General features: G+C 38.8%; 1 protein-coding gene across 6 annotated transcripts in view; it reads left to right on the top strand.

Annotated features, from left to right (window-relative positions):
- hectd4 (HECT domain E3 ubiquitin protein ligase 4) overlaps positions 1-23554 on the top strand; it is a 93200-nt gene extending 69646 nt beyond the window's left edge. For 5 of the 6 annotated variants that reach the window (XM_083526758.1, XM_083526755.1, XM_083526757.1 and 2 more), the window contains exons 58-76: positions 181-311; positions 447-652; positions 2487-2666; positions 2873-4248; positions 4329-4536; positions 4756-4979; positions 5101-5246; positions 6568-6671; positions 8204-8327; positions 11254-11444; positions 12127-12273; positions 12373-12492; positions 15094-15249; positions 15341-15444; positions 16316-16537; positions 20451-20617; positions 20817-21012; positions 21205-21427; positions 21736-23554. In XM_083526758.1, the coding sequence (XP_083382884.1) occupies positions 181-311; positions 447-652; positions 2487-2666; positions 2873-4248; positions 4329-4536; positions 4756-4979; positions 5101-5246; positions 6568-6671; positions 8204-8327; positions 11254-11444; positions 12127-12273; positions 12373-12492; positions 15094-15249; positions 15341-15444; positions 16316-16537; positions 20451-20617; positions 20817-21012; positions 21205-21427; positions 21736-21872 (4362 nt within the window). In that variant the 3' untranslated portion in view covers positions 21873-23554. Of the gene's footprint in view, positions 1-180; positions 312-446; positions 653-2486; positions 2667-2872; positions 4249-4328; positions 4537-4755; positions 4980-5100; positions 5247-6567; positions 6672-8203; positions 8328-11253; positions 11445-12126; positions 12274-12372; positions 12493-15093; positions 15267-15340; positions 15445-16315; positions 16538-20450; positions 20618-20816; positions 21013-21204; positions 21428-21735 lie in introns of all 6 variants that reach the window. The other variant, XR_014531060.1, reaches the window with a different exon arrangement.
- The last annotated feature ends 1231 nt before the right edge of the window (positions 23555-24785 follow it).

The following is a 24785-nucleotide window of genomic DNA, read 5'->3' as shown; positions in this document are numbered from 1 at the left end:
AAAGTCTAAAATAACTCAAATTAGAACTTTTTACAAGTAAGCAGAAAAACATCTCTGATTGCAGAGCACATAAAACCTTGAAGTGGATGGTCTACATTGGCTGAACATCAGTCATTTGATTTTGGCAATAAATATGACATTTAATATATAATACATATTTTTCTATTCTTCAAAATTAAGAATGCTCCGGAGCAGTTCACATCAGAAGAGTTTCCAATATCAGAGTCAAAGGTCAGCATGGATGTCAGCTTCCCTGGTGCTGCATTTGTGGTGGTTTCTTGTAAAGAGAATCAGCTTGGATGCCGCAAGGAGTAAGTAACCATTTTCTCCACAGATGCTTATACAGTACTAGTAATTAAAACTAGGCTTTAATTAAAAATCAATTTCTTCCAGTAATCCAGTAGGCCATCAAAAAAAACATTTTCTGAATTTATATTGTCTTTTAGTTCCTCTTTGTATAAGGCACCCTGGGCTCGTATAATGATGTATGGGTTGGGCCACAAGGTCAGACGTAATGGTCAGCTGAATCTGATGGAGACTGTGTGCTATCCCCTGGATGCTTCACCTTCAAATACAGGCCTTATACCTCCTCCCACAACCAACCAGTACCCTAGCATCATTATACCAACTGATAAAGTCCACATAAAACTGGGTAAGTTGTAGTTATACACAAAATGTACTATATATAGTGTGTATAGTGCCTGTCAAACATTTAGGAAGACCAAGTCTTTTATCATTTTTGAGAGACACATGCATGTTCTTTTTGTTTATATGCAACAAACTAGTTAATTTAACAGTATGAAGATTTACTTTTACCAAACATGTATATAAGTGTACACACGTTGGAAATAACGTAATAAACAGTTACATTACGGAATACACATTAGGTGCTTTCCTCTGTTACTCCTTTATGTAACTAGGACTGTAGCTAACGATTATTCCATCAATTAATTGAGTAATCGATAAGAAGTACTTTTTCTTATTTAAAGAGAAATAGTAAATATACAAGAGAAATAAGCAATAGATCATTTGTTTCCTTTTTAGAAAAATGTACATTGTATTGCTGAAATTGCATACACGAATATCTGAAAACTAAACCTATTTAATGCATTCAGTTGCCATATTAAATTAAAATGTAAATACAAATATATACATAAAAAAATTATGAATAAAAATATACAAATAAATTTCAGATTACTCTTAAAGAAGCAAACACATTGACGAGGGTCAATTTGTATCGGGCCGCACAGAAAGAATAAATAACTTATGAAAGTCTGTTACACTTAAATTGTTTCCGTTTTATTTATTATCTGATTCTGAAATATTATTTATTATGGAAAATTACCGGATTCTCTCCACCACATCTGTTTATGCCTCGGTCACATGTCTTACCTCCATCCGCTAACTTCTTAAAGGAGCTGCTCCGGCCGCTAATACATAATACATTACCGCTAAATTCAACCCCCCAAGCGAGCAGCATGAACAAAAAACAACACAGTGGATTCACGTTTATTATTATATTTAGAAAATATCAGTTTTTTTGCCAGTCGTATCATTTTATTTTGTTGTATATATTTATTTAAAGGCCAGTCCGTGAAAATATTGTCCGACATTAAACCGGTCCGTGAAAATATTGTCCGACGTTAAATCATGGCGCAAAAAAGGTTGGGGACCACTACTGTAGGCTGTAAACAAATCCCAAATACACCACAACAAGAAGGTTTGCAAAAACACAAAAAGGTAATCCACAGGTAATGCTAATTCTCCCAAAAATACTATATAGATATAATCCTTGTTAAGCACCCTCAGCAAACAGGAATTCACACAGGTCGATGCTTTAGCAGCATCTATATGCCATGGCCTTCATCCAACATAAGTAAAACCCCTGAAGGTTCCATGTTACTATCTAAACAGGCCATACCATGTGAGATTAGCGCATCATGCTAACCCCCTTAACAGCAAACCTATGACCTGAGATTCTTAAACTGGGCAATAAACGAACGTTTCCCAAGAGACAATTTCAAGTCCCAAATCAGGTGGGCCATTCCTCCCTCTCCCGAGCAGACTCCCTTTTTCTTGTTCTAACAGGATTATATTCCTCTATGTCTTCAGCTTACAAGCACCCCCTTTAAGGTGAGAAAGAGAAGCTGCAGGAACCATGTTAACAGTCTCCCAGACTGTTATAACACACACACACACACACACACACACACACACACACAAACACACACACACTCTTTATTTAGAACATTTATTAGGTAAACATCCATGCAGTTATTTAATAAATATCATGTAGATTCAGATCACAAAGCACTAATAAAAAAAAAACATGTGATCTCTGTAACTTGAACATTGCCTGGATATTGTTACCAGAAGGGCTGTTTTGAGTTTACAGAAACTGCTGATCTACTGTTAATTGCACAATTGAAAATACATGCGTAATAAAAAATTATAGTGCCAACTGTACTTATGGTTTGTTTTACTAGGAGTGTCCCCACCTCCTGGGGTTGTCCTAGAACTGCATTCTCTGCCGGTTGAGTTTCCCTTGGCCATGGCTTTTGCTGAACAGCTGCTGACATGGACAGTACATGAAAATAATGAGCATCCAGAGGAAGAGTTGGACACTATTCCTCCTTCTGTGCTTCTCCAGGTTGTGGAGCTATTCGGTAAGGATGCTTATCCCCATTTGTTTTTAAAGTGTTTTTGAAATAATTCTATTTAGTATTATTGTTTAGTATTTTGACTAATAGACATTGGTACAAGGAAAATAAAATCTTTGTGTAGAGCATGTTCTCAAAAAAACACTTAAAATATATTTTACATTACAGAAAGTAAAATAATTATATTTGCTAATTTCCTTTTTTTTCATTAGGTGGGCTTCTGTGGACTACTGATCTTGCCCCTTGTATCAAGGAGTTCATCTTTCACCTACTTGCTGAGCTTTTCCGCAAGATCCATCACTTGGAACAACACAAGGGTTCCTCAGGCCTGTCAAGCTCAATTGCGCTACTTCTCAATCCATGCTTGGCAGTACTCATCTCTCTCCAGACAGAGCTCAGAAAGCTTTATGACCGTGAAACTCAAAGTTGGGGGTTGGCAAATGGAAGCACCTCAGGAAGTTCCTTAGCACTATCATCTGAACAAAACCGTTTCTCCACATACTTCCATGCCCTTATGGAGGTGTGCCTAGCTGTGGCAGAGGTTACTTTGCAGCTTAATGTGGCCAGTGGAGGGTTGTCTGTAAGCAATCTTTCCTCATCAACCACACCCAATCTTAGTGATTCTTCATCCTCTTCATCATCATCACCAGGCCAAACCCCACAAAGCCCAAGCTTGTTATCAAAACGAAAGAAAGTGAAGCTGAAGCGAGACCGGGCAACAGCAGCCATAGCTGCTGCAGCCACAGCTTCAGGAAAACGAGGTTCTGTGAGCGGCACAAAGCTTTCAGAAAGTGATAGTGCTTTATTGAATGTGACTGGTGGAAAGCCAGAAGACATGTTATGGTTTCACCGTGGGTTGACATTACTCATGATTATACGGCACCTAACATACAAGGACCCCCAAGGGTTGAGTGTGACTGGGGATGCAGTAGCAGATGCCTGCCAGGCTCTAGTCAGTCCAACCGCTCATAGTCGCCTGCTGGTGCTCTCTGGTATTCCAACTCATTTGGAAGAAGCTGTTGTGCGTAATGCAATCCGAAGGGCTTGCAATGCACATGGGGGTCTCTTCAAAGATGAAATCTTTATTCCCCTTCAGACAGCAGTCCAAAAGCAGACTAAAGAAGCTGTGGTGGAAACTCAGAGCACAGGATCCCAAGGTGATAGGGCAGATAAGCATCCCTCAGGCAGTATGGAAAGTCCAGATTGTTCCAGTAGTGCAACACCAGCTCTGAGCATGACTGCATCAGCTTCAACTAGCCAGACCTCTATCTGCAGCTCCTCTCAGGGGGTCTCCAGAGCTGCTAGTGAACATTCTGTGGACCAGGAACTATTAGCCTCCACTGTGACACAACCTGTAGCCCCTTCCCAGCAACAAGCACCTCGAGAGCCCTGTATAGTGTCCAGTCAGGAAAGCCTTGATATCTCTCTTTGTAGCACAGGAAGCCTTGGTAGTGTCGGTAGCTTTGGGGAGCAACTTGATAGTGGAGAGGCAGTTTCGGTATTAGAAGGGGGATCCTTGTATGCAGTCACCTCAGTAGACAGTAATGCCAGCTTGGCATGTCCCATTAAAGGCTATGCTGTTATAGAGGTAAGTTGAAAGACTGTTTTACTTGAAAGGCCACAATCTTGGTCATTGTCAAATGGAAGATGACTTTCTCTTACTTACAGGTACGGGCCAGGGCCAAGGTAGAGAAGATTCGTGCAAGTCTTTTTAACAGCAGTGATCTCATTGGCTTGTCCAGCCTTGAAGGAGAGGAGGAATTAATGGAGATAACCACTGAAGAAATCTTGACTGTCTCGAGTGTTAATCAAAGCCTGTTTGATACACAAGGCAGTTCTGCACTTGAAGACTACTTTCTTGATAAAACCATCAGAGGTTGGAATTCTTACATTTTGCTTAAGAGTATAATTTTTGAATAATATTTAAATAAAATAGATCTACAGAGAAATAGAATGAGAGCTGTAATATATATAATAAGATGGCTTGTAAAAATGGATTTAATATGCAGGATCTATAGTCCACAATTATACTGTTCTTTAGTCTAAGGCTTGATACATTAAAAAACCTTCTAATCTGTATGTCAAATTCACATAGGAGACAAATTGGTCCCTGGGGCACGAGACGTGTTAGCTGACATCTTTAAGAGCTGTGTACACTCTGAACAGATACTAAGCCTTACTCCAGCCAAGCCCTTAAAAGTGTCTGACATATATCTGAGTAAAGAACAGATCAGCTCGCAGTCACCTGGTAACCTTCTGCATGTATTCTTCAACCACATACGACCTCCGAAAAAAGTGTTTGAGGATCAGCTCACACAGGTTAGCATTTATGTGTTTATGCATACTTAAAATATTTTAAAATATTTATTTTACTGTTTTTTTAATTCTTAGTCATCTTTGCCTGCTGGTCTTAACCATACAAACATTTCTTTTCCTAAAGATTCTTCGCAAATATGGCATAGTCAAAGCCAACAGGTGCAGGTACAGTAAGCCAGGCAAGGAGCAGCAACAGAGCAAAGTGGTCAGCACAAAAAGATCCATCATCAAGCCCCCTATCAAAGAGAAGTCTGTTCTCAACAGTGTACGGTATGTCACAAACTGTAATTGTATATTAAGCTTTTTTGAAAACCTAAGTGCTGTTATAAAAACTAAATTGACTATAAACAAAAATACATTGAGCAACATATATATGTTGTTAGGATCTTCTTCTACTCCTCTATAATTATATCACAAAGCTGCTGGATGTTAGACACATGACACTTCTCTTTGCACTTAAGGATGCCCCACAGGTGCTTAATAGGGTTCAGGTTTGGAGACATACTCGGCCACCCCATCCATTCTTCAGCTTCCTCAGCAAGGCAGTTGTTATCTTGGAGGTGTGTTTTGGGTCGTTATTATGTTGGAAAACTGCTGTTCGGCCCGGTTTCTGAAGGGAGGGCATTGTGTTTTGCTTCAGAATGTCACAGTACATGTTGAAATCCATTTTTGCAGCCCAGACCATGATGCCACCATGCTTGACTGTAGGCAAAACAATTTTCTTCGTACTCCTCCGCAGGGCATTACCACACATGCTGACACCATTTGAGCCAAACAAGTTTATTTTAGTCTAATTAGACCACAGGACGTGGTTCCAGTAATTCATGCTCTTGGACAGGTTGTTCTTCAGCAAACTGTTTGTGGGTTTTCTTGTGAGCAGCTTCAGAAGAGGCTTCCTTCTGGGACAACAACCTGCAAACAGACTTGTTGCAGTGTGTGGCAGATGGTCTGATTACTGACGAGCAGACCTTTCACTTCTGCAACATCTAAAGCAATGCTGCAGTGCTCATGCTTCTGTTTTTTGAAGCAGCTTCTGCACCTGATGCACAGCACGAGGTCTCAACTTCTTTGCTATCAAAGAGACCCTTGCGAGGTCTGTTCAAAGTGGAATCAGTTTTGGAAAACCTCTGTATGACCCTGGCCACTGTACTGTAATTTAAATTTAGGGTGTTATCGATCTTATAGCCTCAGCATATATGTGGAGCGCAACAATTCTAATTCTCAAATTCTCCGAGTCTTTTTGTCATGAGGTGCCATGTTGAACATCCAGTGGTCTGAATTGTACTCAAAGTACCAAATTTTAACTGTTTTAATACAAGATACACAAATTTGTATGGTTCTGTCAAGCAGACAAAAACATGAACATGATTAATAGGACATGCGGCTTTGCAAGGTTAAACAATGTACAGCTGTTATCACTTAGGGTGTAGTCACTTTTGTTGCCAGTTATTTTGACAATAATGACTGTATTTTAAATTTAGAGGACAGTAAATCTGTACTGCTATACAAGCTGCACATAGACTAAAATAGGAATGCATGTCATCTTGTAATCTTTCTGTCCAAATTTTAAATCATAGTTAATTTTTTCCAGGACTGCATTAAGTGAGAAGAAACCAGTTTTAAAGCCCAAATCTCCAGATAAAGCTAAGCCCGATGAGAAAGACCCTGAGAAGATGCCTGCAAAGAAAGTAGAAGGTTTATATTGGCTTCTTTGTATATACTTTGTTTATCATTGTTTGAAGAAGTTTACATAATTAAAGGCTTATGTCCCTTGATGTCCAGCTACCATACCATACCATATCATCTCATGTACTCATGTTCTATAGAAAAAACCCAGATATGCATTTCTGAAAAATTGGAACGCTGTGTAAAATCTAAATAAAAAAGATACAATAATTTAGCAAATGTCATAAACCCATATTATATTCACAATATAACATCGAAAACATATAAAATGTTTAAACTGAGGAAGTGTAGTGTACCGTTTTAAGAAAAAATGGAATTTGATGGCTGCAATAGGCCTCAAAATATTTGTGATGGGGCAGCACAATTCTAGAGTAAGTAAGCATTACTAAAAAGACACAGCTGGATGAATATATTGCAGTTAATTGGCAACAGGTCAGTTATATTATTGGGTGTAAAAAAGAGTATCTAAGAGACTCAAACATTGACAGAAGTAAATATAGGTGGAACATTTTCAGAACAATGTAACATATCATCTACAGCACACAGTATCATTAAAAGTTTCCAAGAATCTGTAGAAATTTCTGTAATCGAAGTACAATGGCAAAAATCGTTTCTAAATGCCTGTGGTCTTCGAGCCCTCAGAGTGCACTGCATTAAAAACAGGCATTAATCTGTAATGGGAATCACTGCATGGGCCCAGAAACACCTCCAGAATTAATTGTTCCATCCACAAATGCAGGTTAAAGTTCATACAAAGAAGAAGCAAATAGAAACATTTGGTATATCATGAAATGAACAATACAAAAAAGAAGACCCACAGCTGTTGAGCAGCTATAATCCTGTATCTGACTGAACTGGGACAACATTCCTCTCTGAAAACTCTAGCAACTGGTCACCTTAATTCCCAGATATATTTGGACTGTTGTTAAAAAATAGGGGATGCTATGATCCTGCCTCAAACTTTTTTGAGATGTGTTGTAGCCGTAAATTGATACATTTAATTACAATTTAAATAAAAATTACATTTAAATATTTTCTATGTTCTATTGTGAATTAAATGTGGGTTCATGAGATTTGCAAATCATTGCATTCTGTTTTTATTTACATTTTACACAGCATCCCAACTTTTTTGGAATTGTGTTTGTCCCTCTGCTGTTAAAATAATATGTATCTTTCCGGAAAGGCTTTTTCCATTATAGTTTAGAATGTGGCAGTGAAGATTGGCCCATTCAGGCAGGTCAGAATACTGTGTGGAACACTTTAGTTCTTCCACCCCAACCTTAACATACATCGTCATGGAGCTCACCTTTTTGCAGAGGGACATGGTCAAATGATAAAACAAGTTTGGGCTTTTTGGTTCTATTGAATGAAAAATTTTAATTATACAGAATACAACATATTTCTCAAAAATTATGCGCTTCCACCTTTGTGTCAACAATTTGGGAAAGGTTGTGATGGTCAGCTCAGATATTTACGAACCTTTAGCCATATATAGTGTATTTATGTAACTGTACTTATTATTGGATCTATGTATGTTTCAGTGGCAGAAGAGAAGTATTTAACTCTGGAGGGTTTCCATAAGTTTACTGTTGATCGAGCCAAACAGGACATTCGCAATGTTTGGAGGGCAATCTTGGCATGTGGTTATGACCTACATTTTGAAAGGTTAGTATAACACCACCCCCGTTTGCTTCAAAGGAATCCATATTCAGTCCTGTGTCAATAGAATCATAATGTGTGAATGTGTTCATAGCTTTGAAGTGCACAAAGGGAACAGTGTAAAAATGTGCCCAGGCATATTAGGGAGTTATCCTGTGCACAATGCAGCTGTGGCCAAAAGTTTTGGGAATGACACAAATATTCATTTTCACAAAGTCGGCTGCCTCAGTTATTATGATGGCAATTTGCATATACTCCAGAATGTATGAAAATTGATCAGATGAATTATTTAATTGCAAATTCCCACTTTGCAATGAAAATTATCTTAAACCAAAAAACCATTTCAAGTGCGTTTCAGCCCTGCCACAAAATAACAAGCTGTCAGTGATTCTCTCATTAACACAGGTGAGTGTGTTGATGAGGACAAGACTGGAGATCACTCTGTCAGGCTGATTGAGTCAAGCCCTATGCGGATGGGACTAGTTTTCCAAACAACGTTTGAGTTAGAATTTTTTTTATCCGACGTCTGTCATTTTATGTATAGATTCGGACAGGACTAACATCTCTGTGTTTATTTCTGAGGTAGGAGTGTCTGTGTTTTACATGTGGGTGTTGAACAAGACCACATGTCCAGGATGCGTGGATTGCGTATGGTCATATGACAAAGCAGAAACTTGAATACCGGCACGCTAGGGTTAGCACGGAACTTCACGTTGACCAAAACACACAAGAAAACGCGTTTTGGAAAAAAAAAATTTTGGCAATCACAGACATTCTCATTTGGACGGGATTAGATTTCTCAGAGGACCACCGAGTTTGCTGCAAAACAGTAGGTCATTTGCTATGGAATTTTTGAGAAGTGTGGGAAGACAGACATGGCAGATTCGGACCGGATTAAAATCACAAAGTACATCTGTGAAACAGAAATTTTACTAACGACCCCCTAAAAACTAGTCCCATCCGAATAGGGCTTTAGAATAACAGACTGGAAGATTTACAATTAGGGTGGTGCTTGAAAACATAGTTAGTCCTAAGTTAATTAAGGTTACCTGCAGGTATGCGTGCATCTACACACAGAGGCAAAGACATTTTGAGGTTGGCCTGGTGTCAAGAGGGACAGCAAAGAAGCCACTCCTCTCCAGGAAAAACATCAGGAACAGATTGATGCTCTGCAAAAGGTACAGGGATTGGACTGCTGAGGACCATTGTAAAGTCATTTTCTCTGATGAATCCCTATTCCGATTGTTTGGGGCATCCAGAAAAAAGCTTGAAGGATTTGGGTGTTACCATCAGTCCTGTGTCATGCCAACAGTAAAGCATCCTGAGACCATTTATGTGTGGGGTTGTTTCTTAGCCAGATGAGTGGGCTCACTCCAAAAACATACAGTACAAAAACTCCGAGCGCTTCTCCCAACCATCCAAGAACAGTTTGGTGATAAACAAAGCCTTTTCCAGCATGATGAAGCACCTTGACCTTAATCCGATTGCGAACATCTTGTCATTCCTCAAGAGGTGGGAGAACAAACAAAACCCCACAAATTCACAAAAGCATTGATTATGCAAGAATGAGCTTCCATTAGTCAGGATGTGGCCCAGAAGTTGATTGACAACACGCCACAGAAACTTGCAGAGGTCCTGAACTTGAGGACTTTTGAAAATCTTTTGAATATTCTTCAGCATATGATGGAAACATCTGACCAAAAAGATCTAAAAACACTGAAGCAACAGACCTGGGAAATTAATATTTTGTTATTCTCAAAACTTTTGGCCACGGCTGTACATTGCAAAGCTTGAAAAAATGCAGGGGGGTTTTCAGACATGCGTCATGGTTTTATATGTTAATACAGTGGTCCCCCAGTTATTGAACTTAATTTGTCCCTTAAAACCGTTCGAAATCCGATATGTTCGAAAACCAGACCTAATTATCCCATAAGAAATAATGGAAAACCAATTAATCCGTTCCCGAACTCCACCAATACCCAATAATTAACCATTTTTTCCTGTTTTTAGTCGTATTAATACTGTCAGGAATCCCCCTGCAATGCCCCCTTTAGTGGCTGTCATACCTCGGCGCTTCAGGGAATGCCCTGTTCCTCCGCCCACATTGAGCTCATCGCAATCGGGCTTCCTCCATAAAGCACCGTGGATATTATTTATGGACTGCCTTTTGCCGGATTATCCCAATCTCTGCGGGTATTTTGTGTTGGCTCGGTAAAAGTATAAATTAACACCTTTACAAGAGTAAAAAAACAAAATGATTACTGTACTTACCGCTAAATATCACTAATATTGTTCACAAACAGAAGTTGCGATAAATGCTTACTCAGCGATGGTTGAAGCGGAAGCAGTTTCTTCCCCTCACGCTGGGTTGGGCAGCATGGGTGGCATTCGATAACTGGAACTTTGTTCGTTCCCCGGACCCAAATTTCGTTCGGAAAAATGTTCGCTAACCGGAAAGTTCGATATCCGAGCCGTTCAATAACCGGGGGACCACTGTACTTTAAGAAAATCTGTTTATTTATCATGAATGTCTGATGCAAAAAAAAAATTATTTGCAGCAAATTAATAACAATATTTATAGCAATATTATACTACCTTAATGTGTAAAATGAAAACAGATCATTATTAGCAGTCAACACAGATTTGACTTTAAAAATTGAAAATGTCGGATCTTGCGTGATTTTCTTTCTTTAAGAAACTAAATCAGGAACATTTTTATAATATAAAATAATTGTATTTAAACAAAACAAAAGAATGCAAAATTTAAAACAGAAGTTATAAAAGAATTGTTGCACCGCACAAGTAAACAAAGTATAGAATTTAAATGTAAGAAAGAATTTTAATGTAAAAAAGAAATTAGCCAGAGACTTAACACTGGTGTGGATGTTTCATAACCGTTGGCCATAAACATTTCTGCTGTTGTTTTCTGTAGATGTTCATGCATTGATACTCGGCAAGCTCAGAAGTCTAGCAGAAAGTGGACCTTGGAGATGGATGTTGCTTTAGTCCAATATGTTAATCGCCTCTGTCGTCACCTGGCTATAACACCTGCCCGCCTTCACCCACACGAAGTGTACCTGGACCTTGCAGATGCAGCAGACCCGCGGGTTTCATGTCTGCTAAGTAAGCCTTAAGTGTGGAAGTGTGTTATAATTTTATGCAAACAATTACCATGTCTCCACAAATTGCTTTTAGAGTTTTCATTTACTTAATTCTAAAAAGCAATTGTCATTTGTGTAAAAAAAATAAAAGAAATTAAGATTCATTATGAATCAAACTTCCATATTCCGTCTCCTTCTTCTGACAGAGACACAAATAAATAGTAGTCATAATAGTCGTGAGAGATTTTCAAATTCTAAACTGTTAAGAAAGCATAGAAATGTCTAATAAAAAAACATAAAAATATGATTGGAAATTAAGACCATGCTGAACCCCAAACCAAAATGTGTGAAGAGCTTTTTTCCCCCTCTTTTTATTAACAGTGGTGTTTTTGGTTGCATAATTTTAATTCATCACAAAATAATCTCATTAAACAGAAAGGTTTGTGTGTTTATGTATGCCTTTGCATCTTTGTATGTGGATTTTTCACGAGTATGTGGATTTTTCACTGCACTATACTTCAAAAAATAAATACTTTGTATAAGGTGTTTTTGTCTAATCTTTGGCCAAATTGCCCACCCTTCAACTAATACATCATCTGAATACTTCACACTAATTTAGCTTGAACTGTTTTAGATTATTTATGAACCTGTGCTGCATTTCAATAAAGTTTTTGTTCTGAATTAATATGAACTTTACTTTATAGGTGTGCCTGTTGAGAGTTTGCGTCTGCGCTTTGCCCTACTACAGTCCCTTAATAATACCCTGGAGAGTTTCTTTCTGCCCCTTGTGGAGCTAAGGCAGACGTGTACCTATCAGAACAGTATTGCTTCCCTGCTGTGTGAGGCTAAAGGTCTGCTCCTACATATATTCAAGGGATTAAGTTAAATTTCTTTTCAATTGAAAATCTTTCCTTACTTGTCCATTTCTTTTGTTTTGTTGTCTCTTTCAGGACTTATATTTTATGACACTAAAGTAGCCATTATGAACAAGGTGCTGAATGCAACAGTGCAGCGCACCGTTGACCATGCTGCCCCTGAAATCACGCTGGATCCTCTAGAGATAGTTGGAGGTATGCAAAAAATTTACTTTTATTTTCATTTTTAATTTTTTTTTTATGCAAACTTAAATTGTGCAGGATGCAATCAAAGCACAGCTAGTTAAACTTTGGGATGTGAACTGCCCAGACAGAATGTTCACATCATGGTGTTGGAGGTGAGCTTGCGCACCTTTGTAGTTGTATATTTTTTGCTCTAATTCCTCAATGCCATTATTTAGGGCTGATTACCCCTTGCTGTGGCTATGTCCACATAATCTGGACCAATCTAAAAACATGCTTTTGTTTAGCCATTGGTGTTCATTCCAATCCATGTTAAATTCTAGCTTCAGCAAGCTGCCACTGCTGGGCCCTTGAGCAAGGCCTTCATCCCTCATCAGTTCAGCTGTAAAAATTAGATATTCCTCTCATTTTTCTTATAAAGTAATTTTGGATCAGGGTGTATGCCAAATACCATAAATGTAAAAGCTTTCTGTAAACACTGTTCATATATATATATATATATATATATATATATATATATATATATATATATATATATATATACATACATACATATAATATGTGTATATATGTATATATATATATATATATATATATATATATATATATATATATATATATATATATATATATATATATATATATATGTACTGTTTGTGTTTTTACAATGCAAAAAAAAACAAAAAAAACAGAACTTTTAAAACAGTGGGGCATGTTTTTCGGTTGTCTGTAAATTCTTCTACTGTATCTGCCACTCCTTCTCAGATTGTTGTTATTATGAGCCAAAAAGGATCTTAGACTCTTATGTTGTAAAATCTCAAGTGAACTGTTCTTCAAAAAAGAAGAATAGAGAATATGTTCATAGAATATTTAGTATCCTGTCAAGTGTGTAAATATGCCATTATTGAGGTTAAATAACTTCACCAAAAACTATGAGAATTGTTGGCCTTTACATAATTTCAGCTACCATGCCATAATGTAAAGGGAATGGATACTCCAATATCAGAACACAAACTAGACCAGTGTGTAAAACTGTCAAGATTGACTGCTAATGTGTATTCCTGCAGAATTTATTGATGGAAACGATTATGTGTAAATGCCACTGATAAAATCATTGTTGTTTATCTGAATTTTAGGGATAATTGGCTCATTCACATAGACAGTCACCAGGGGCAGGCTGCAGGGCTTTGCATCCATAACGTATTCACAGCACACCACATTATGTTGTTATTATTTCAAAATTGATTAAATTCATTATTTTCTTAAAAATTCTACAAACAATACCCCATAATGACAACGTGAAATAAGTTTGTTTAAAAACTTTGCGATTTTTCTACAAATAAAATAAATAAATAAATAAAAATCACATGCACATAAGTATTCACATCCTGTTTGCACTGATCATCTTAGAGATGTGTCTACAACCTGTTTGGAGTCGACCTGTGGTAAATTCAGTTGATTGGAAATTATTTGGAAAGGCACACACCTGTCTACAGAAGGTCCCACAGTTAACAGTGGATGTCAGACGACAAACCAAGCCATGAAGTCCAAGGTAGTGCCTGTAGACCTCCTAGACAGGATTGTATCGAGGCACAGATCTGGGGAAGGGGACAGAAAAATATCTGCCGCATTTAGGGTCCCAATGAGCACAGTGGCCTCCGTTATCTGTAAATAGAAGAAGTTTGGAACTACCCGGACTCTTCCTAGAGCGGGCCACTCAGCCAAACTGAGCGATCGGGGATAAGGGCCTTAGTCAGGAGGTGACCAAGGACCTGATGGTCACTATGAAAGAGCTCCAGCATTTCTCTGTGGAGAGAGGAGAACCTTCCAGAGGAATAACTATCTCTGCAGCACTCCACAAGTCAGGGCTGTATGTTAGAGTGGCCAGACGGAAGCCACAACTCACTAAAAGACACATGACGGCCCACCTGGAGTTTGCCAGAATACATCTGAAGGACTCTCAGCCCATGAGAAACAAAATTCTCTTGTCTGATGAGAAAATTCTCTTGTCATGCCTGAAGCAAACCAGGCACTACTCATGACCTGGGTAGTACCATCCCTACAGTGAAGCATGGTGGTGGCAGCATAATGCTGTGAAAATGTTTTTCAGTGTCAGGAACTGGAGACTGGTCAGGATTGAGGGAATAATGAATGCAGCAACGTAGAGACATCCCTGATGAAAACTTGTTCCAGATAGAGAAAACCTGATGGCGCTTGAGAGGTTTTGCAAAGAAGAATGGGAGAAACTGCCCTAAAATAGGTGTGTCGAGCTTGTAGCATCAAACGCAAAAAGACTTGAGGCTGTAATTGGTGCCAAAGGTGCTTCAACAAAGTATTGAGCAAAGGATGTGAATACTTATGTACATGTGAGATTGATTTATTTATTTTTTTTAATAATAATATTTACATATTACATTTTGCAAACAAACTTCTTTAATATTGACATTATAGGGTATTGTTTGTAGAATTTAGATTAAAATTTTTTAAGGCTGTACCATATCAGTATGCGGAAAAAGTGAAGTGCTGTGTATACTTTTCGGATGCACTGCAGAGGACATTAATACACAATGTTTACATTTTTTATTGTAATATAATATCCATGTTTGTGTCTAGGTGAGATCCACTCCTCAGAGAATACATACTTCTGCCAGGCAGCTCGGCAGCTGTCTAACGTTCCCTCATCCCAGCTGTGTGTGAAATTAGCTAGTGGAGGAGATCCCACCTATGCCTTCAATATCCGCTTTACTGGAGAAGAAGTTCATGGCACTAGTCAGAATTCAAACACAGTACAGTACTCATGCATTCATCATTCACCTAAATAAAATCAATATTTATATTAAAAGCTTGTCCTTTTTCATAGGTGGTTCATTTCGCCACTTCTTGTGGCAAGTCTGCAAGGAGTTACAAAGCAATATCCTATCTTTGCTTCTGCCATGTCCTAGTTCTGCTAGTAATCGCAGCAAGGTATGTAGTCCTCAACATCCTGCCCTATACTTTCTGCATGAGGACAATAAAAAGTCAGGTATATTTTATAACTTGAGCAAATGTAAGAACCTTTTAAAAGTCAAAACAGGCTGTGAATTCTGATTACTGAAGTTCATCCTCTTGCAGTTAAAAAAGTTTTTATTATTCATTTTTCAGTTATAGCCCAATTCATATTCTTATTGGAGTATTTGAAATTTTTGTAACTGCTCCCCAAATCAGTAGTAGAGGTTAAAATCAGTATGTTGTTAACAAATAGTTTAAAAAGAATTTTTGTAACATTTACATTAAGAATTTATTTTTCATCATAAACAAAGCAGTTCGCACACATCACTTATGAATTAAATGCATATCCACTCCCAATATAGTTTTTTAGGTCAATGATTGAGAATACCATAAAACTAAAAAACTTTTCCCTGAAATCCTAGCATTACCAATGTACTTTGTTTAGGCTTAAGCATTCTTAGTAAATTAATTAAAAAATTGTTAACAGTATATTAAGTATAGTAAACTTCCCATGGCTTTCAAAATACTTTCAAAATTCACCTTTTAAGCATCCTTCATTGTCTTACTAAGGTAATTTTTCAAGTGAACAGATTTTATGTGAGGTGGTCAGATTTTTTTTTAAACACTGCGCCGCACCAAGGTTGTTTTTTGTTTTGTCATAAAAAGTGCATGAATCACTTTGTTATGTGTACATTGTGCTGTGTGTTTTTTAATCAGCTGAAATCAGGTCACATTTTAGCCATCACTGGTTTTGATGACTTCATGCTTATGTCAAATGCTAAATTATAGCAACACCTCTACTCTTTTCAGAATAATACTAAATGCATTAACTTTTGTATTTGCCTAGGGGAAGTACATCCTGACATCGTGCCCCATTACTTATGCTGAAGAACAGCTGCTGCACTTCTTTGGTCAGCTGCTGGGAATTGCCATCCGTGCAGATGTGCCTTTACCTCTGGATTTGCAGGGTTCCTTTTGGAAAGGTCTAGTTGGAGATGCACTAGACCCAGAAACAGATCTACAAGAGGCTGACCTTCTCACCTACAATTATGCCAAGAAATTTGATAGTGTAAGTGCCTACAGTAAGATACATAAGTGTTTGAACAGAGACACCATTTTCATATTTACATCAACAAAATCTACTTTGAAAAAAGCACTCAAGATGTGATTAAAGAGACTTTCAGCTTTATTAAAATGGGCTTAACAGAAACATTTAGAAATTACAGAATAACAGAAACAGAGGACTTCTTCTTTCGGCTGCTCCCATTAGGGGTCGCCACAGCGGATCATCCGTCTCCATACCACCCTGTCCTCTACATCTGCCTCTTTCACACCAACTACCTGCATGTCTTCCCTCACCACATCCATGAACCTCCTCCTTGGCCTTCCTCTTTTCCTCCTACCTGGTGGCTCCATCTTCAGCATTTATCTACCAATATAATTCATGTCCCTTCTCTGCACATGTCCAAACCATCTCAATCTCGCCTCCCTCACCTTGTCACCAAAACATCCTACATGTGCTGTCCCTCTAATAAACTCATTTCTAATCTTGTCCATCCTCATCACTCCCAACGAAAACCTTAACATCTTCAGCTCCGCTACCTCCAGCTCCACCTCCTGTCTTTTACTCAATGCCACTGTCTCTAATCCTTACAAGCTTCTACCGGTATGTCATCTGGTCCAACCGACTTTCCATTCTTCATCCTCTTAATCGCTGCTCTCACTTCCTCCTTACTAATCCTATCTACATCCTGCTTCACCAACTCCACATCCTCCAACCTTCTCTCTCTCTGATTTTCCTCATTCATCAGCTGCTCAAAATACTCCCTCCATCTTCTCAACACACTCTCCTCACTAGTCAACACATTTCCCTCTCCATCCTTTATTGCTCTAACTTGCAGTACATCCTTCCCAGCTCGGTCCCTCTGCTTGGCCAATCGGTATAAATCCTTTTCTCCTTCCTTAGTGTCCAACCTCTCATACAGTTCCTCATATGCCTTTTCCTTGGCTTTCGCCACATCCCTTTTTACCTGCTGCCGCATCTCCTTGTACTCCTGCCTACTTTTCTCATCACTCTGTCGATCCCACTTCTGTTTTGCCAACCTCTTTCCCCTAATGCTCTCCTGCACTTCCTCATTCCACCACCACGTCTCCGTGTCTTGCTTTCTATTTCCAGATGTCACACCAAGTACTTTTCTAGCTGCCTCTCTCATCACTCCTGCAGTAGTTGCCCAATCATCCGGCACCTCCTCACCACCACCAAGCCCCTGTCTGACCTCTTCCCTGAACCTCACACTACACTCTTCCTCCTTCAGTTTCCACCATCTTATTCTTCTTTCAATCCTTACTTTCCTCCTCTTCTTCTTCGCCTCCAAAACCATCCTACAGACCACCATCCGATGCTGTCTAGCTACACTGTCCCCCGCCAACACCTTACAGTCTCCAATCTCCTTCAGGTTGCATCTCCTACACAGAACATAATCCACCTGTGTGCACCTTCCTCCACTCTTATATGTCACCCTATGATCCTCCTTCTTCTTAAAATATGTGTTCACCACTGCCATTTCCATATTTTTAGCAAAATCTACCACCATCTGCCCTTCCACATTCCTCTCCTTAAAACCATACCTACCCATCACCTCCTCATCACCTCTGTTCCCTTCACAAACATGCCCATTAAAGTCTGCCCCAATCACCAATCGTTCTTTCCTAGGTACACCATCTACCACTTCATCTAATTCACTCCAGAACCTTTCCTTCTCCTCCATCTCACAGCCCACTTGTGAAGCATAGGCACTGATGACATTTATTATCATCCCTTCAACTTCCACCTCCACGATCATCACCCTATCAGAAACTCTCTTCACCTTCACTACACTCTTACTGTACTCTTCCTTCAGAATCACCCCCTACACCATTTCTCTTCCCATCCACACCATGATAAAACAGTTTAAACCCACCTCCAATGTTCCTGGCCTTACTCCCTTTCCACTTGGTCTCCTGAACACACAACACATCTACCTTTCTCCTCTCCATCATATCAGCTATCTCTCTCCCTTTACCCGTCATAGTACCAACATTTAAAGTACCAACCCGAACCTCTACTCTCCTACACTTCTCCTTTTCCTGCCCTCTCTGTAGACGTCTTCCTCCTCTCCTTCTCCTCCTCCGGCCAACAGTAGCCCAATTTCCACCGGTACCCTGTCGGGTAACGATACCTGTGGCGGTCGTTGTTAACCCGGGCCTCGACCAATCCGGTATGAAATTCTCAGTTGTGATCCGCATATTTGATTTGGCACATGTTTTACGCTGGATGCCCTTCCTAACGCAACCCTCCCCATTTACCCGGGCTTGGGACCGGCACTAAGAGTGCACTGGCTTGTGCCCCCCTAATGGCTGGGTTACCGAAACATAGGACTAATGGCCCATTTTTCCAACTCAATACAGAAAGACATGGTGCATCATAGGATAATGTTGATCAGACAGAATAACCATAATTTAAAATTTAGTCACCCTTCCCCTAAACGCACACAGTTGGAGCCCACAGCATAACAGAGACAGAAACATTCATCTTACTATGGGAATCTCCTCGGGCATGACCAATCCTGGAAGCACAAATTTTATACCACATCTGTCGTTTGACAGACCAATCATGACAGTGATGGGGAGTCATGCCTCCCTATATGCACTGCTGCTGACTGTCCCTACCTCATTCTCTTTGCCTTCTCCTTGAAGATCCTTTTGGAAGCTATCCTCAGCAGATCCTGATAGGAGTGGCTGCTTATCTATTCACGGTCAAAAGATTTAATCGGAGAGTGGCTGCTTCATCTGCTGTTCTTATTTTTCTCGAGCAGTTAATGCTCCCTTCTCTCAATTATTCCCTCACGTTAAGTGGGGTAAAGAAGAATAATTGCTATAAGACCCGATATCGAGAGGCACGCTGTGTTGATCTTGTTAATCTCCCGGTCTTCGCATTTCTGTTATGGCAACTGCGAGACCATCCAGTAGGATGGCAAAGGGAAAAGATCCCTCTTGTCAGTGTTTATGCGGGTCTATGATTTCCTCTAAAGGCTCTCACTCACTGCTCGCTAATCACAAGTGCTGCCCGCACTGCTCTCAGTTAGCGTTTTGGAGCACCGAGTGCAAATCGTGGCCGCAAATAAAGAAGTCCAAAGTCTTTCTGCGCCACTCGCTGAGATGGACAAGGCCTCGGGCCCGGTGCAGCTGGGGAGAGTTCATGACGAGGTTTCTCCTAAACTTATTCCCCTTTTTGAATCAGACCCTGACCAGACAAAGATGTGTAGGAGGAAGGTTGCTTGTCTTTTAGAGGAGGATATGTAGGAAGATGCTGATGCTGGGTCACCTGACTCACTATTGTGGGAAGAGATCTATATCATTGCAGCTCTCAACCTGTGCTCATCAAGGGGAGCGGTCCAGCAGCATAGGTCTGGCCATGATGGGTCAGAGAGCCCTGTGGTTGGGCCTGAAAGGCTTATCAGAGGGGAAGAAGGCGGAGTTTCCCGATGCCCCAGTGGAGCCGAAAGCCCAGGGGCATGGATGACAAATACACTTCAGCAGTGCAACTCACGCATGAAGGATAGGGAAGCTTTTGAAACTTGCCTTCCCAAGAATCCTATTGTTCGGCCCCCACAACCCATGCATCTACGGTTTGCCACCAGGAAGGAGGAAAAGAAGAAGACCAAGGAGGTGGTTTATGGATGTGGTGAGAGAAGACATGCAGGTAGTTGGGGTAAAAGATGCAGATGTAGAGGACAGGTGGGTATAGGGAAGGATGATCCGCTGTGGTGACCCCTAACGGAAGAAGCCAAAAGATGAATTTTTAAAAATTTTATTCATCTTATTTGTACCTATATTGGCATGTGCCTTTTTTTTCCTTTTAAAAATTTAAATAAATCTGTCACAGTACTTTAACACTCATCTGATTGTGCATTGTTGTACTGTTTTTACTTTATTTTTATTAGGTGACTGATAAAGCTGATTTGGAAGCACTATGCACAGAAATCTCATCACAGAGCCATTCAGGTGAAAGCCCTGACTCACCCAGCCGATCATGCTGTACATTCACCTATGTCACCATGACAGGCGAGGAAGTGGAACTGTGCCAGGGTGGGCTTAACCTTGCTGTCAGGTAGGATATTAGGTATAAGCTTAAAGAGAATTGTATAGTTTTAGGCTCGGTGGATTGTGCAGCTGCTTATTGACCTTCAGCTTTTGCTAAGCTGACAGATTTTTTTACTTGACTGTTCTCTGTTAGCTTTATCAGATCGTCTTAAAGTCAAGTCAAGACGCTTTTTTAAATCAGCCTATTTAAACTTTTGTATATTTAGTTGGGAAAACAAAGACCTGTATGCTCAAGCAGTACGCACCTTACGTCTGCGCGAACTGCAAAATGTGGAGCGTATGAGTGCAGTTCGTGCAGGATTGGCCTCTATTATCCCTCTTCAACTTCTCAACCTGCTCAGCCCTTTAGAGATGGAACTGCGTACCTGTGGGCTCCCATACATCAATCTGGAATTCCTTAAGGTAATATACTTCTTAATTCTAGTATTCGATGCTTAGTTTAACCTTCATGCATTTCTCTGTTACATGTAAATGAAAATTGTATACCCATTTACTCTGAAACAGCTGATATTTATATAACACTTATATCTGCAAGTGCCCAGACAAAAATTATTTCTAAACTACTTTTTAATCACAACTTAAACACTTTTTCAGGCTCATACAATGTACCAGGTGGGGCTGATGGAGACCGACCAGCACATTGAGTTCTTCTGGACAGCACTGGAGATGTTTACCCAGGAAGAGCTTTGTAAGTTCATCAAGTTTGCCTGTAATCAGGAGCGGATACCTTTTACTTGCCCCTGCAAAGATGGTGGGCCAGACACTGCTCATGTGCCTCCTTATCCTATGAAAATTGCTCCACCGGATGGTGCTGTGGGTATGTATGAAATATGACGTTCCATGTTTCTATTTAAATATTATATTTTTTATCTTATCCTTATCCTTATCCTTTATGTTATCCTAATTGGAATGTGCTTGAATCACAATCTATGTGTGTATACATTGTTTATACCCAAAACTTTGCATATAAATAAATGACGGCTGAGACTCAAGCTATCCGTTTCTCATACGTTTCCTGCTCAGTTACTGAAATAAGTAGTATATGAAATCTTTTTTTTTTTAATGTTTTTCTTTATGTAGTTTTGGATTGACAATTTCTTGTTTGGTATTTTTTTGGTCTTTTAGGTTCACCTGACTATCGCTACATTCGAGTAGAGACCTGCATGTTTATGGTGAAGCTACCCCAGTATTCTTCTCTTGATGTGATGCTGGAAAAGTTACGTTATGCTATACACTATCGTGAGGACCCTCTGAGTGGCTAAAGGATTCCAAATCACAAATACGCACAAAAATACCATACATTCACTTTCACGCCCACACAGCAATTTTCAGAAAGACTGATTTTGCTGGAAATGTGGACTCCTTCAGTGCTCCCATTTATTTGAGCTTAATTGTTGAAACTTCAGCCCATCTTGCCTTTAAAATAAACTGTTTTTTGGTTTTTGAATTGCATTGAGTTGAATTACAATTTTGTATGGTCCTTTGAGGAACCTGTATGTTGTATCTGATGGAAGTAATGCATTGTTATTTAAAATGGAGAATCTTTTTTCCTCATGATTTCCTCTTATTTACTTCCCTGCACTTTATTGCTGCCATTGATTTTAAATGCTCTTTTATTGCATTTATAAATGTCATTTTGTTTTCATTTATTATGTGCCCATATAACTGCTATCTTTAACAACAAATGAGCAGTAAGATGCTTTAAGTGGTGGTGGGGAGGAGAATTTGGATAAATGAATGGGGGCTGGCATTTTTTTATTTATTCAGAAGAGCAGAGCAAATGGCTGGAAATGTCCCACTTTATTGGATAATTAAGGAACCCTAAATAAAAATGGCTTTTAGCATTTGTACTTTTAACAGCTCTCCCTTAAAACTAAAACTTACCCAGGTATTCTACAAAGTAAGAACAAATGCTGCTACTGGAGATCATTTCAGAAGTTATATATGCATATTGGGGCTAATGGTGAATTAAAAAGTAAATTTAATATAATAGAAATTGGGTGGTTAACAATGGAATGTTAAAATCAACCTAACAAATGTGCAGTTTTTGTGAACTATTGCATGTATTCTATATTGGTGGCCATTTTATTATTCATTTTTGCTATTTCTTTTTGTTTCTGAGGGGTGATCATAGGATCTCACATAGTATCTTACCCCTTTGCTGCTTAATGAAGTTATACTTCTCAGCCCCCATTCTGATATGAAGAGCTCTGCATGGTACCATTTATTATACAATGTTACTGAGCTTTGGCTTGTCCTAACAATTTTGTGTTTCTATGCTGGATTTGCACAAGAATTCAGTCTTTTTATTTTTATTATAATTATTATTAGCTTTATTTGTTATTTTTATGAAAATTACTTTTATTTTATTTGTTCTGCTAAAATTATATGGAAAAAAGAAAAAAACATTAGTTGAACAAAGAAAAGTTCTTTGTCTTTTGAATCGTTTGAAAGCTAGAAGTAGTTAGGAACATATTATTAATTTAAAATTAAATTATAAGATGGAGTCTGCTGTTCCTTCCAAGGCTTGTGTTTGCAGTGTTTTATTGTGCGTCTTTAATGGAACCATGTAACATTGATGCCTCTTAGAGAATGCCGAAGACCTCCCCCCAAAATGTTCAAAATAGAGTTTAGACTCTGTTTATGCATTACATTTTGGTGTGATTGCTGCTATTGAGGATATCCTCCCCATGATTGTCCTACATTTCAGAAGAACAACATTAATGTTTGTTAAAGGGCAGCCACAGAAAGCGGGAAAACAAAAGATCTGTGCTGTACATTAACTTGATATTTATTACAATTATTTATGGTTGCATTAACTTTTCCTTCTTACATCTACGCATCTGGAATATAATGGAATATAATGCAGATGTGTGAATTCCAGTTAAGTAATATTGATTTCATAATTTCTGTCACAGAATATGAATAAAAATGCATTGATGTACATTGTTTGTATGCAGATGTCACTTAAATTCAGTTTTATTTGTATTACTCTTTTAACAATGGGTATATCACAGTAGTTCTTCAGAAATGCACACATTCAGAGGATAAATGTAACATTTCTAAATAATATTTAAAGTTCATATCTAACCATAACATTAATACAGCTAACAGGTGACATCAGTAAAGCTAATTCTCGGTGAGTCTCTGTTTAGTGAGTGAAATATAATGGGCAGTCGATTCATGAGCAATCAATTCTTGTTGATGTTTAAAGTAAAAGAAAAATAGGCAAGTGTATAGATCTGAGTGATTCTGACAAACTGATGGCGAGATGTCCTATAAAAAGGCAGGTCTTGTGGTTTGGCTTAATGTGACCCTAGACAAAAAAAACTGAAAGAAGCTGGTACACGCTTGAAAAAAGCAGCACCAAAGAATGTAACATTTTGTTGATGTCTCTGGTTTGCCAGCTTGCAAAATATAACCAAATATGAAGTTTTATTTACTTTAATCTGCTCCTATAGTTTTGCCAACCCAAAAACTGGGTGGTCTGCCACAAAAGGTGTTGTTGGTTAAGTCGTTTAATACATCTAGGTGTATATCAGGAAGTAAATGCTGAGATTTTAATGTAATGTTTTAATGGACATTTTTTATCTCAAACATTTGTCTTCACCAAACAAAACAAGACAGAAACTAATAGTTAGTCCTGCCAAAACCTCAGAGAGGGAAAATAAACACACACAATTTATTAGTTACAAAAAAGCATGCCACGATTTAGCAGAGGTGACAAAAGTACACACATCCTTCACTGAAGTAGAAGTGCAGATACTCATGGTTTAAAAGTCTCTGGTAAAAGTTGAAGTAGTGACTACACTTTTTTACTCGAATTAAAGTAAAGTTTGGGCTCTGACACAAGTAAAAAGGTGCAATTACTACTACCGGTTTTAGTGTCACACTGGCAACTGGACCTCACATCCAATTAATATATTATACAAAAATTTTTTTATTTTTTATTTTGTTACCTAATAAATGTATCCAGGTTGAACAACCAGCAAACAAAACACAAGCAGAGAAAAGAAGATGATCAGGTGAGCAGGAATGTCTCTGTTCTCGGTCATGTTTACATCACTGACTCCCTCTGTCTCATCCACGTTAACCCCAAACTTCATGTTGCCTTCTGCCGCACTCATTGTTTTCTTCGTAAACTAGTCTACACCTGCGGTGTGAATGATACACCA

Source organism: Silurus aristotelis (assembly GCF_946808225.1).
Source record: "Silurus aristotelis genome assembly, chromosome: 23".
Lineage (NCBI taxonomy): Eukaryota > Metazoa > Chordata > Actinopteri > Siluriformes > Siluridae > Silurus > Silurus aristotelis.
This window is presented reverse-complemented; position numbering and strand designations above follow the sequence as displayed.